Here is a 15,516-nt window from a genome sequence, read left to right as displayed (position 1 = left end):
ACTTTAATGAATCATTATCCTACAGACTATGTCTTTTAATTATAATAAAATTAAAAATAATTTTTTAAAGGATAGCTTAATATCCAATATGCTTAGAAACTAAAATCATACTACATGATTAGATTAAAGAGGTAATAATTTTAAAAACCTGTGAGATATTCCTAACACTACTTAACACTAAAAGGTTTGTGATATATAAGTATCATAGTGTGTTAGGAGAAATTTACTGCTTAAATACTTTTATCAGAAATCAAAAAATACTGAGGACAGACAAACTATGAGTATAGCTCAACAAGCTGGAAGAAAGGGCAACAGAGTAAATGCAAAAGAAACCAGAAAGGAGGAAATAGAAATATAGACGAAAAGAACAATTACATCATCAAGAAATAATTACTTAAGGGGCGCCTGGGTGGCTCAGTGGGTTAAAGCCTCTGCCTTCGACTCAGATCATGATCCCAGGGTCCTGGGATCGAGCCCCGCATCAGGCTCTCTGCTCAGTGGGGAGCCTGCTTTCTCCTCTCTCTCTGTCTGCCTCTCTGCCTACTTGTGATCTCTGTCTGTCAAATAAATAAATAAAATCTTTTTTAAAAAAAGAAATGATTACTTAAAAAGATTAGTAAGATAAACCATAAATGAGACACGAAGAAAAAAAATAAGACTCAAAATATGAACAAGGAAAAATACTGTAGCATCTTAAAAAGGAATGAAATAGCGTGAGTAAGTACTTGCCAATATACTGGAAGCTTAAGAAGAAACGAACATATTGTTGGGGTAAACAGTACAAATGGCTGAATTTTGCAGAGGAAACCCATAAGGCCAACAGTTTGGGAGACTCTTATTTGTTCTGGTGTCATTTTTTATACATTTAGCCTCTCTCCACCCAGGAATGGGGAGAAATTCATTGGTAAATTTCAATTTCTAAAGATTTTTTATTTATTTATTTGACAGAGAGAGATCACAAGTAGGCAGAGAGGCAGGCAGAGAGAGAGGAGGAAGCAGGCTCCCTGCTGAGCAGAGAGCCCGATGCGGGACTCAATCCCAGGACCCTGAAATCATGACCTGAGCTGAAGGCAGCGGCTTAACCCACTGAGCCACCCAGGCGCCCCGGTAAATTTCAATTTCTAAGAAGCAGTGGGGCATGCTTCACTCAGCCCCTTCTCATCCACTTTCTTTTCACAGAATCAGCCCTACCAGCTGAAAGGTGAATTCTGATATGGCATGTGGTAAGGGATTTGGTGAATTCAAGGGTGAACTATTAGTAAGTCCACTTGGCTAGAGATCTAAAGTCACAACTTGCAGTCACCTTTTCTGGATCTCTCTCTGACACAAATGTATGCATCAATAGGTTCTAAATTCTGAAAGGGAATGAATTGGTATTATTAAGTAGTCCCTGTCACAAATTCAAATGCAGACAGCTATTAAATAAAAATGGTAATCAGACTCTCCTCATCCACTGCCCCACATACAGTGAAGCCCTAGATCTAGATGGCTTTATAAATTTTACAAAATGTTCAAGGAACAGACAATTCTCTTTCATACATGTGTATCAGAAAACTGAAAATGAGAGAAAGTTTACCAAGCCATTTTATAAGACTAGCATAATTTCAATTTCAAAACTGAGAAAAAACATCATGAAATGAAATTTAAAGGATAATTGGGATCATAGGGGAAGGGAGGGAAAACTGAATGGGAAGAAATCCGAGAGGCAGATGAACCATAAGAGTCTGGACTCCAGGAAACAAACTGAGGGTTACAGAAGGGTGGAGGGTAGAAGGATGGAGTTGCCAGGCGGTGGGTATCAAGGAGGGCACGTGTTGGTATGAGCACTGGGGGTTATAGGCAACTAATGAATTGCTGAACATTACAATAAAAATTTATGATATGTTGGCTAACTGAATATAATGAAAAATCAATACAATAATTTAAAAAGGACAATTTCCCTTATAAACAGATATTAAATTATAAAATAAGGTGACAATAATAATGCATCATAATTGAATAGTTGCCTTAGGAATGTGAGACTGATTTAAGGTAGGAAAATGTCTGCATGATTCTCTACCCTAATAAAATAAGGAAAATATTTCATTTAATAATTATCTCAATAGGTATAGCAAAACCACTTTATAAAGACTTATTTTTTAAGTATTCATTAGTTTCAGGTGTACAGTGTAATACAGTGTACAACTTGTATATTTCAAGTGTACAACATTTCCATACATCACCTTATGCTCATCAGGACAAGTATGTTCCTTACTCCCCATCACCTATTTCACCCATCCCCCCACCTACCTCCCCTATAGTAACCATCGGTTTGTTCTCTATACTTAAAAGTCTGTTTCTTGGGGCGCCTGGGTGGCTCAGTGGGTTAAGTCGCTGCCTTCGGCTCGGGTCATGATCCCAGGGTCATGGGATCGAGTCCCTCGTCGGGCTCTCTGCTCAGCAGGGAGCCTGCTTCCTCCCCTCTCTCTCTCTCTGCCTGCCTCTCTTCCTACTTGTGATCTCTCTCTGTCAAATAAATAAATAAAATCTTTTAAAAAAAAAGTCTGTTTCTTAGGTTGTCCCTCTTTCTTTTTTCCCTTTTGCTCCTTTGTTTTGTTTCTTAAATCCCACATGAGTGAAATCATATGGTATTTGTCTTTCTCTGATTTCTTTTGCTTAGCATAATACCCTCTAGCTCCATCCATGTCACTGCAAATAGCAAAATATCATTCTTTTTATGACTAAATAATATTCCATTGCATACATATACCACATCTTTTTTATCCACTTATCAATAGATAGGCATTTGAGTTGCTTCCATTATTTGGCTATTGTAAATAAAGTTGCTAAAAACACAGGGATGCACGTATCCCTTTGAATTACTGTTTTTGCAGATTCTTTGGATATACACAGTAGTGTGATTGCTGGATCATATGATAGTTCTATTTTTAACTTTTTGAGGAATCTCCTGTGGTTTTCCACAGTGACTGCACCAGTTTGCATTCCCACCAACAGTGCATGAAGGTTTCTTTTTCTCAACATCTTCAACCAAACATGTTGTTTCTTGTTGATTCCTACAGGTATGAGTGGTTATTTCATTGTATTCTTGATTTGCATTTCCCTTATGGTTAGTGATGATGAACATCTTTTCAGACACATGATTATTTTAAATTATTATTATATATATTATAGTTATTATATATTGTATAATATATATATTATATATATTATATATATATTATATATATTATATATATTTTATTTTATTTTTATATATTATATTTATTTATATATATTATATATTTATATTTATTATATATATAATTATTATATGTATTATATACATTATATATAAAATAATTATAATTATTTTAAATTCAATTTATCTGGGGTACTTGGGTGGCTCAGTCAGTTAAGTGTCTGCCTTCAGCTCAGGTCATGATCCCAGGGTCCTGGCATCAAGTCCTGCATCAAGCTCCCTGCTCAGTGGAAAGCCTGCTTCTCCCTCTCCCTCTGCTGCTCCCCCTGCTTATGTTCGCTTTCTCTCTGTCAAGTAAATAAAAATCTTTAAAAATAAATAAATAAATTCAGTTTAGTTAACATATACCATATTAGTAGTTTCAGGGGTAGAATTTAGTAATTCATCAGTTGCATATAATACCCAGTGCTCATTCCATCAAGGGCCCTCCTTAAATCCCATCACCCAATTACCCATCCCCTCACCCACCTCCCCTCCAGCAACCCTTAGTTTGTTTCCTAGAGTTAAGAATCTCTTGTTTGTTTTTTTAAAAAGCTTTTACCAAAAACTGAGAACAGTTAGAAACTTCTTTAACATGATTAAGTCTTCATAGCAAAAACAAATAAAACCTCTCCTACTTACTATTAACACCTTAGGCACATGACCTTCAGGATATAAATATCTGATGTTGCCTCTACATTCAGCCTAGCACTGGAGGCCATGATCGATGAATACTCCCTAAAAATAAAAGGTACATGATAAAGATATCACCACATATCAGATGGTGCAGGAAAAGTATGTTGAGAATAACAAAACCAGATAAATATCAAAGATTTATATTTAAAGTATAAATCAAAGATAAAGCTCACAAACAAGGAATTAACATCCAAAAATTACAAAGTAATGATGGAATCAACATGAATAAGATAAGAAATCCAATAATGAAAAATATTAATAACCAAAAAAATTTTAAAGATAGAAAATCTGAATAGCTTCATCACTAGTAATCACAGAAGTAAAAAAGAGATTGTGTTATCAAATTTCTTTAAAAATTAAAAGTTGGGGGCACCTGGGTGGCTCAGTGGGTTAAAGCCTTTGCTCAAATCATGATCTCAGGGTCCTGGGATCAATCCCCGCATCGGGTTCTCTGCTCAGCAGGGAGACTGCTTCCCTCTCTCCCTCTGCCTGCCTCTCTGCCTACTTGTGATCTCTGTCTGTCAAATAAATAAATAAAAATCTTAAGTTATCATTTGCTATGTAAAAATATTACCCCAAAATTTAGTGGCTTAAAACGCCAAAATCTATTATCTCAGGGTTTCTGTGGGTCAAGAACCTGGGAGTAGCTTAGCTGGGTCCTCTGGCCCTGGGTCTCTTGCAAGGCTACATCATCTCAAGTCTCATTTGGAAAGCACCAACTTCCCAGTCCGCTAGTGTGCTTGTTGATAGGATTCAGTTCCTTGTGGTTTGTTGCGCAGAGGGCTCAGTTCCTCGTGGGATGTTCCTTAAGAGACTTTTCACTGATTATCTCACAATATGGGAAACCTCATTATGTTAATTAATGATCAATAACACCCCACTACTTTTGCCAGTTTCTATGGATTCCATTCATTAGAAGCAAGTCACTGTATATATCTTACACTCAAGGGTAGTGGATTTCACAAAAGTGTGAACTGGGAGCCATATCAGAAGTTGCCTTCCATACCAAGTATTAGTTAGTGTGTAGGGAAACAGGTAACAATATAATTCTATTGGTAGATTTTGGAAAGCAATCTGGCAATAATTAGCAAAATTATTCCTTATATACTGAATGTCTGTGTCCCTCTAAAATTCTTATGTTGAAGCTCTAATCCCCAATGTGATAGTATTTGGAGGTGTGGCTTTTGGGAGGTTATTATGGTTAGAATGGGTCATGAGAATGGGGCCTAATAATGCAATTAATGCCCTATTTATTTTTATTAACATATAATGTATTACTTGTTTCAGGGGTACAGATCTGTGATTCCATCAGTCTTATACAACTCACAGCACTAATGCCCTATTTTAAAAAAAGAGGAGATAGAACTCTCTTTCTCACCCATCAAGGAAGGCCATGTAAGGACATAAGAAGATGGTCTTTATCAAGAACCCGACCATGCTGGCATCTTAATCTTGGACTTCCAGCCTCCAAAACTATGAGAAATAAATGTTTGTTGTTTAAGCCAGCCAGTCTATGGTATTCTGTTATAGTAGCTCAAATGGACTAAGAATTATGTGTATGTGGGACCTAGAAATTCTATCCTTTAGTGTATATCCCAGAGAAATATATGCAGAAGTCTGTAAGGGAACATGATTGAGGATGTTCATCACAGCATTGTTTGTAGGAATGGAGTGGAGAGCCAACACAGGTGTTCCTCAAAAGGGGAAATAATGGACAAGCAAAACTTGGTGCATGATGCTAATGGACTATGATGAAGCATTAGACACAGTGAACTAGATGCATAGAGCCATATAAGTTCAACTTAAAAGCATAGGTTTGAGTGCATAAGTTAAGAAACAAGATCTACAGCATGATAATATGCATTCAAACACTGCATATTTAAGAAGGTCACATGTTTCACAAGAGTACAAACATATGCAAGGACATAATTGAAACACATCAGAGTAGATGCCTAATGGTGGGAAAGAAATGAGTGTTGGGATCTAGGAAGAAGAAAAACAGATAAAATATAAAGATAAAATATTAATAAAATATAAGAGAGAGAACCTTGCAAAACTCAATGACACTAACATGGTCAGGGTCTAAAAATATAATAAAAGATAAAAGCAACCTTCATGGGTGGTCAATTAATTCTAATCTCTGCCTGTAAGACACAGAGCTGGCAGAAAACAATCTAATCAAATCAGTAGACTTCAACACCAAATGCTATAGGTAGAGAACTTATTCATGGGAGTTTTTTGTTAGTTTATAAGATGATCCATAGTTCCACTGATATTTAAATTCAGTCATATTGCTCTTGGAGAGATTTTAGGTAAAATGTCCCAAACACTAGCTAACAACTAAAGGTGGGATACAGCAAAATAAACCACTGAATAGGGGTGGCCTTAGGGAACAGATGGCAGGAAAGGTGCTTTCTCTACCATGTGTACTACCACGGTTGAACGTGGGGATATGAGGAACAGTGGTAGTTCAGTTTGGGAAAACTTTGGGGGGGAATGTTAAAGAAAAGCCCCCTTTCTCTAACCAAACCATTTTCACCTTCTAATATTTCTCCTCCCATCTAGAAGGGTCAGGAATGGCACTTTGAAATGTCAGAGCCACATTTTGAACTCCCTAGCAACCTTCCCAAAGCCATATTTTGGCCTCTCCAGCAACCTTCCCCAAAACAGAGTAGTGTCATAAGGAGGGCTTTGTGATGCCTGAGCCCCACCTTAACCACTATTGGCTGGCAAGAGTCTAGCTGACCAATCACAGCTGAAGGGTATGGTCTTTTGTTGTCCTGGGAAGAGTTATATGCAGTAGAACAGTTAGGAGGCCTGGGGTAGACTACTGGGAAGCTTCAATATGTCTAAGGTACCCAGGAAACTACCACAGCCTAACAAGGATATGGAGCAACCAACCTCAAGTTCTGAACAGAGGAAAAAGACAAAGAGTCCCTATCAACCCAGGACCAAAGGTGGTGGCAAGGTAAGATGACCCTACTCAAGATACTCTTTTCTTCACTGATTCCCCTCCCTAAGAATCTTACCATTTGCTCACCTGGCACAAACTCCTTCCTCAGCCCTGACATCTGCTCATGATGCCCCCTTTTCTATCAATATCCTATCTTCTTCCCCTAAGCCAATGCCCTTTTGGCCTCTGTTGTTGTTCCAGGTGCTGAAGACAACTCTGAAGGTAAAAAGACCTGTTCAAAGGAGTTTGAGTAAAAAAGTCTCAGTAAAAACTACCAACCCTACAAGAAAGCCTAAAAAAACTGGAACACCAGTCTTTGGTCACTATCACAGCCTGAATGAGAGACTGAACCAAAATGAGCCAGAGCAAGCCCAAGAGAAGGTGGAGGTGTCTGCCACATCAAATGATGACCCGCACAGCCAGTAACTCCAGAGTGAGGCCAGAGACTTCAGTAATAACCTGCTAAGTCTCCAGTGGTCTGGTGGCTGAGAAATGGCCCATCATGTAGACATTGAATTTTACAGCATCAGGGTATTCTGATGATACCTGAAATAAAGCCAACCTGTTGTGGAAGTTCATGTGTGTTTCTATGAGTTCTCTCATGGTGGGATCAGGGAGGGAAAAGAAGAGGCAGTAGTCCAAAAAGGAAGAAACACAGGGTACTGTAGGGTTGGGGGCAAGACTGGCAGAATTACAGTTAACCAGATTGTGGGGATAAAGACTGGGTCAGTACTGAGCACTGAAGACAAATTTCCTCCTGAACACTTGACCTAGTGGGCAAGAAGAAAAGGGGCTTGGTGTTTCTGTCTATGGGAGGTGGGGGGCGCAGGAAGGGGGAATGACGTCAAAGTATAAATTACCAGAGCCTATATGGGGTGAGGTGTTTGGGTGGCAGTACCATCCCCAAAGCTGAACAAGGAAATAGGCTGTGATCGTATAGTGGTTAGTACTCTGCGTTATGAACAAGCTAATAACTTCCAGGCCACTGACCTCACAGCGGTGTTTGCTATATTTTACCCTATAATGGTCAACACCTAAAAGTCCTCAGAAGGGCCAAAAACCTTTAGTAGCTTTAATAAAAGCTACTAAAAGCACCCTAAAGATGAAAATAATGGTGATTGGAAGCCACAAACCCAACACTGATTAGCCCACTTTCTTTTTTTTTTTTTTTAAGATTTTATTTATTTATTTGAGGGAGAATGAGTGAGAGAGAGCATGAGAAAGGAGGAGGTCAGAGGGAGAAGCAGACTCCCCAAGGAGCTGGGAGCCCGATGTGGGACTCGATCCTGGAAGTCCAGGATCATGACCTGAGCCGAAGGCAGTTGCTCAACCAACTGAGCCGCACAGGCGCCCCTGATTAGCCCACTTTCTTAAGAAACAGAGTGGAGCAGTGACCTTCCAAGGGCAGGGCATGGGAAGAGTCTGCCTTCAGTGCAGGCAATAGAGGAAAGCATTGTCTACAGAGAATTCTAAACGTATTTGGAGGGGAGAATATTTTTTATTTTTGTTCTCTCAAAGTTCTTTTTTTTCTGAAGAGACTATCACTGTAAATTAGTTTATTAAAGTGTAATGGACATATAATAATTGCACATGCTTAAAGTGACAGTTTGTGGAGGTTGGTCCTATGTGTACACTGTTAAACCATCATCACAACTTTGAGAGGGAACATATCCATCACCCCCAAGTTTACTCCTGGCCCTTGGCCATAGTACCCCCATCCTCAGATAACTACTGATTTCCTTGCTAACTCTACAGATTGTGCTGATTCCAGTAGTATAAAATGCTACTAAATATAAACTATACTCATTTTTATCCAGCTTCTTTCACTCAATATACTTATTGTGAGAACCAGCAATGTTCTTGTGTACATCAATATTGTCTTTTTAGGTTACGATTGTCTAGTTGAGAGTTTAGTAACATTTAAAGGTCCTCCAAAGTTGCTTTAATTTCATTTTATTTTTTAATTTTGAGATTATAAATTTATATGTAGTTGTAAGAAACAGAAAGATGTCTTATAACTGCATGTAAATTTATAATCTCAAAATTAAAAAATAAAATGAAACTAAAGCACCTTTGGAGCACCTTTAAATGCTACTAAATTCTCAACTAAACAATCATAACCATGAGAGACTGTGGACTCTGAGAAGCAAACCGAGGGTTTTGGAGGGGAGTGGGGTAAGGGGATGGGTGAGCCTGGTGGTGGGTACTAAGGAGGGCACATACTGCATGGAGCACTGGGTGTGGTGCATAAACAATAAATCTTGGAACACTGAAATTAAAAAAAAGAAGATGCCTTATACCCTTAACCTTGCCCCCCCATGGTAACATCTTGCATGTCTATAGCACAATATCAAAATCGGAAAGGTAAGATTGCTATGATTTATTTACATTATTCATATTTCACTAGTTACACATGAACTAGTTTGTATATGTTTATTTCTGTGCAATTTTATCAACTTTGTAGTTTCCTGTGTCTACTACTGTAGTCAAGATACAGAAAAGTCCCATCATAAGGATTCCTCTCGCTACTCATTTACAACCACAGCCACATCCTCCCTCACCCCTGGAAGCCAGTAATTTGCTCATCTCCATAATTTTGTCATTACAAGAATGTTACATAAATAGAATCATTCAGTATGTAACTTTTTGTGATCGGCTTTTACATTCAGCATAAATCCCTTGAGAGCCATTCAAATTGTTGTACCAATGTTTTTTTTTCTTTATTGCTGAGTAATATTGCATAGTGTTAATGTACCACAGTTTGTTAAACCACTTATTTACTGAAGGACATTTTGGTTTTGATTTCCAAAATTACAAATAAAGCTGACATAATCATTCCTGGATAGGGTTTACTGTGAACTTAAAAGTTTTCATTTCTCAGGGATAAACGTCCAAGAGCAACTGCTGGGTCACGTGGCAATGGCACGCTTAGTTTTATAAGAAACTACTATTCTCCCCCTTGCCCAGAGTGGCTATATCGTTTTATATTCACCAGCAATCTCTGAAGATGGTTTCTCTGCATTCTAACCAGCATTTGGTGTTATCATTAAACAAAAAAATTTTAAGTCATTCTAGTGCCTGTATAGTGATACCTCATTGAAGTTTTCATTTGCATTTCACTGATGGTTAATGTTGAGCATCTTTTTATGTGTTCATTTGCCATCTGTATATATTCTTCATTGAAATTTTTATTCATGTCTGTAGCCCATTTTCTTTCTTTCTTGACATCTGCATAATCAAGCTTTCAGGAATTTGAACACAAGGCACAGTTTCCAGGTGTACATAAATATATCTCCATTTTACAATTTTTTTTGTTTCTTCTTCTTCAATCTTTTTGGAAACTGATAAGAAAATCCTTAAATCTTATTTAAGCAAAAAGAACTTCCTTAATAGGACTTTATAACTTCCTTTAAGAACTGATCATCTGAATTTCTAGGACTTCTTACAGTAAATATTTTATTTATATTTCCTTTCTACTACTGTTGTCTCCTAGATCCTGGCAAGTTGTCTATAGTTAAATAATGCTTTTAATTTCCATCTTTGGTCTTGCAAATATCCTTTAGGGTACTGCAACACAGTCCAGTACTTGCAGAATACAATACGACACGGGAATTTTCACACTACTTTTAGCTTATATTGTTAGAGGTGGGTGACATTGAACTCCTGACCCTCCCAGTAATAAAGCCACTTAATATTTTCAAACTTCAAGTCATATAAGACTAGAGAAAATTCTACATCCACACTCTATTGAGGTTTCTAGGGATTTTTCATCCACGTTCATTCAGTTCATCAATAATCTCTGGTTTCTCCATTCCTTGGCCAATCAGAAAGAAGATAACCATCATACAACAGGATTTATGATAAAGGAATCTCTGATCAGTCACTCCAAACTGAAATAACTAGAAAAGTTCTTACAGTTTAGTTCTGTCTCTCCTCATCCAGGTTCTGGACTATTAGTTGTATTAGGGCAGATGGAAAATTCTACTGAAAATTAATCATTCCATTGGCTACATCCATTTTACACAAGTTTTTGAAATTATATGTGCCAACATACCTCTGAGCCACATAATTCATGGTTACAACATCTAAATCAGCATAAAGGGAAAAATAGCAGTAAGTCTTCTCAAGACAGCTGAACCTAGTACTGAAACTGGGTTTGACAAAAGCCCAGACCAATATATGGATGTCTGGAGGGAACACCAGATGGAAAATGCAGCTATGATGGATTATTTTTTTAGCAGCACTGTGGACTTCTTTAAAATTGTCTGACTTCTTTCCCCTTGGAAAGTGAGAACAAAGGTCAAGAGAAATAAATTGTCCAAAGGCACTTAACACCTTTGTCCGCTGACCCTCATTGGAGAGAGCTGAATGTCTGCTTTCTCATGGTCAAGTCTTAGAGCCTCAGACAGCTTCTTTTTCAGTAATTGTTTGCATTTTCCCGACTGGCAAAGCCCTAGTATCTCTAGTCCAGGTAGACTATCCTTAGAGCTACATGGCTTCGACCACTGGCACTAAAATCAAATGTACAGTTAGTTTTTCCAGTTTCTGAAGAATTTTCTCTAATGTTTGAGTTCTTATCATTGTTGACCTGCTCTTATTTAAGGCATTGCATCTCCTTCTCTAGTTCTTGTACTTTTTTTTTTAAGAAGTTCCTCAGTTTAGTTTCTATGTCTTTTTCAACAATGATAGGACAACCCCAGAAATAAAGGAATCATACAGGTACATCCTACTTGTTGATCAGAGCCACACCTATGGCTACTTTTTCTGAGTTTTTTTTTATTCTGTTGAATGTTAAGAGTTCTTTATATATCTTAGACACAAGTCCTTCATCAGATATATGATTTACATCTTCTCTCAGTCTGTAGCTTGCCTTTCATCATCCTTATAAGATCACTCAGCAAAAGTTGTTAATTTTGATGGGGACAATTTTATGGATCAAGTTTTGGTGTCAGGTCTAAGAACTTTTCACCTGGCCTTCAGTGCTAAACATCTTCTCTAAAATGTTATAGCTTTACATTTCAACCTGTGATCCATTTTAAATTAATTTTTGTATAAGGTATGTAATTTAGGCCAAGATTTAGTTGTTTTACTATGGAGATCTCATTACTCCAGGACCATTTGTTAAAAAGGCCAATAGTTTTTCTTCCTCCACTCAAGTGCGTTTTCATGGTCTGTTTCTATGCATTCATCTTTGTCCATCTCTCAGCAAACTGCCTTCATTATGGTGGCTACAATGTAAACCTTAATACCAAGTAGGATGATTCTATCCACTTTATTCTTGTAATCTGTGGTTTTGTTATCAGGCAATACTGCCTTCATAAAATGAGATATAAAATGCCCCCATTCTCTTGGATTTTATGGTATAGATTATAATTGCCCCTTTAAACGTTTGGTAGAATTTTCCAGTGAAATCACATGGGCCTGGATACTTTTCTTCAGGACTTTCTTGAACTAAAATTCAATCCCTTTATTAGTTATAACATTGATTATATTATACTGGGTGTGGTGAAAAAAATAATGAATACTGTTTTTCTGAAAATAAATAAATTGAAAAAATTTTTTAAAAAAGATTGATTATATTGCCTGTATAACTTTGTTGGGGGGGGGTTGCGGTAATTGGTGGCTTCTCAAGGAACAGATTTGCTTCTTCTAAATTTTCAAATTTAGGAGCATTCAGTTCTTACCAGTATTCCCTTATTATCCATTTAGTAATTACAGGATTTGTAGTGATATTGGTCCTTGTCTCCTCTAATTTTATCTTTGCCAGTCTTGCATATGGTCTCTCTTGGTATATGTTCTGTAGACACATGAAACAAGTGTATATTGTGTTGTTGAGTAGAATGTTCTATGTTCACATAAATAAGATTCTATTGGTCATTGTATTGTTCAGTTATTCTATTCTTGCTGATTTTGTCTAGTAGTTCTATCAGTTACTGAGTATTGGTTATGTGAAGTCCAATGCTAACTATGGCCTAGTCTAGGTCTCCTTTCAACTGCCAGTTTTTGCATTATTTGGAAGCTCTCTTGTTTGACTGACACACAGAGTAGATATATCTTTGATACTCTTATAATCATGTAATGGTTATCCTTGCCTTTAGTAATTTTTTTTTGCTATGACATATACTTTATCTGATAATAATATAGTCATTCCTGCTTTTTATTTTTGTGGTAAAATATACCTGACATGACATTTTCCTTCTTAGCCATTTCTGAGCATACATTTTAGTAATATTTACCCACATTTATGTCAGTAATCTGAAAACTTTCTATACTGCAAAACAAACTCTATACCCACTGAAGAACAACTCCTCATCCCCTCCCTATCACAGCTCCTGACAAATGCCATTCTACTTTGTCTCTATGAATTTAGCAAATCTAGGTACCTCATATAAATGGAATCACACAGTATTTTTCTTTTTGTAACTGATTTATTTCACATAGCATAATGACCTCAAGATTCACAATGCTGTAGCATCTGTCAGAATTCCTTTCTGTTTAAAAGGTTGAATGACATCCATTGTACACAAACACATTTTATTTATCCATTCATCCATCAGTGTACACTTAGATTACTCCCACCATTTGCCTATTGTGAATAATGCTGCGATATACATGGGTATACAAATATGTCTTCAACCTTGCTTATAATTCTTTTGTGTATGTATCCAGAGTTTCTGGATCACAAAATAATTCTATTTTTAATTTTTAGAAATTTTAATGCCATTATAGTTAACTTACAGTGTTACGTAATTTCAGGTGTATAATATAGTGATTCAAAAATTCTATACATTACTCAGTGCTCATCAAGATAATAGTACTCTTAATCCCCTTGTTCTATTTCACCCATCCTCCACCAATCTCCCCTCTGGTAAACACAGTGTGTTCTCTATATTTAAGAGTGTTTAAAAAAAAAAAAAGAGAGAGTACTGTCTTCTTCTTCGTTTTGTTTCTTACATTCCACATAGGTTAAATGCTATGGCATTTATCTTTTTCTGACTTAGCATTATACCTATTATACCCTCTAGACCCATTTATGTTGTTGCAAATGACAGGATATTATCCTTTTTATGGCTGAGTAATATTCCATTGTGTATATACATCACATCTCTATCCATTCATCTATCGGTAGACACTTGGTTTATTTCCATATCTTGGCTACTGTAAATAATGCTGCAAAGGACATAGAGGTGCATATACCTTTTCAAATTAGTGTTTTCACTGTTTTGGAGAAATACCCAGATGTGGAACTGCTGGATCATATAGCAGTTATATTTTTAATTTTTTAAGGAACCTCCACATTCTTTCCTATAGTGACTGTATCAATTTACATTGCCACGAACAGTGCACAAAGATTCCCTTTAGTCCACATTATTGAGTACTTGAGATTGCTGAAGTTTTTCCTCCATGATTGTGCTCTGTCTCAGCTTTCAGCTGTCCCTGCACATTGGTTCCATACAGAGAGTCTCTCTTTCCATGATTTTGCCAGTTACCTAGTGGTAAATGCTGTTGTTATTCTTTGATAAGTTAGCAGTATGGAGAGAATGTTTCTATTCTAATCCAACCTCAGTCTTAGGTAGACCCCTTGAGGCTGGCCTTCAGGGATGGGTTCTTCGGTGCTTCTAGCCATATTCCCCATGATAGGTAGACCACAGATAGTCTACCTATCATGGGTAGATCGATTCCACCTCATCTCCCAGCACTAGGTGCTTCCCACATAATTGTATCACCTAGAAATACACATTTTTATTTTGGGAAGGAAATAATGGCCACTAATCTTTCAAGTAGGCAAGGTTACAGGCCTGAATGCACATGTAATTGTGTGCTATTAGTGGAAATAGCAATACACCCTGCAAAGTTTTTATAAGTCACACACAAATTCAAATTGCTGTTTTGGATCCTGTAGATACACTAGTAACTGAGTTATTAGTGCTAAAGTTATTCCTCCCTAGAACATTCCAGGAGGATGGTGCTTGGATCCAGTTGCTACAGCCAGAGTCTTCTCTGACAGAATGTATTTGATAAATAAAGTTCTATTCAATTACAGATGAGTGTTTGCACACATGTGCCTGGAAAATATCACCAAGGACAAAAGACCAGTGCATGCAGGGAACAGGCATATTTAGTGGACTGAGTAGAGCAACCTTGCTAAAAAGCAACAGAAACATGGAAACCACCTTCTCTCATTTCTCCCATAAGTTTCTCCACTACAGGACCATTAACAGGGTAAGATAGAAGAATCACCTCATCTGCCTATATAAAAATGGCCTCAATCATTTAACAATCATGTATTCAGCACTTACCATGTGGCATGCACTCTTCTGGGTGCTGGAAACTACAAAAATGACTACCAAGTAATTGCCTAATTAAAAGGAAAAAGTCCTTTACAGCCCCCTGAATTGCACCAAAACCCTTAGAATTCTTTAAAACTGCCATCATATCCAGGGGAACCTGTCTAAATGGGAAACACTTGATCTTGGGGTTGTAGGTTCAAGCCCCATGTTGTGTATAGATATTAGTTAAAAACAAAATCTTAAAAAAAAAATCCTCCATCATATCCAGTTTCAGAAGTGTAATACCGCCCCTCTATGTCTCTGTCTTAACCCTATTCCTTTTGTTTCCATAACCTAGCCAAGCTAGGCTGGCATTCTGA

At 37.2% G+C, this 15,516-nt stretch overlaps 1 protein-coding gene and 1 pseudogene across 1 annotated transcript; one reads left to right on the top strand and one right to left on the bottom strand.

Moving 5' to 3' along the window:
* Positions 1–6,669: 6,669 nt before the first annotated feature.
* On the top strand, positions 6,670–7,433 carry LOC116582134 (uncharacterized protein CXorf51A-like). Its single transcript, XM_032329528.1, has 2 exons — positions 6,670–6,881; positions 7,068–7,433. Exons 1-2 carry the CDS (start codon positions 6,759–6,761, stop codon positions 7,290–7,292), a joined length of 348 nt encoding a protein of 115 aa, XP_032185419.1. The 5' UTR covers positions 6,670–6,758; the 3' UTR covers positions 7,293–7,433.
* Positions 7,434–10,505: 3,072 nt separating this feature from the next.
* On the bottom strand, positions 10,506–15,299 carry LOC116582387 (annotated as a pseudogene).
* Between the last annotated feature and the right edge of the window lie 217 nt (positions 15,300–15,516).

Source organism: Mustela erminea, chromosome X, assembly GCF_009829155.1.
Source record: "Mustela erminea isolate mMusErm1 chromosome X, mMusErm1.Pri, whole genome shotgun sequence".
Classification (NCBI taxonomy): Eukaryota; Metazoa; Chordata; class Mammalia; order Carnivora; family Mustelidae; genus Mustela; species Mustela erminea.
The sequence above is the reverse complement of the archived record's forward strand: the minus strand, read 5'-3'. Positions and strand labels throughout refer to the sequence as shown.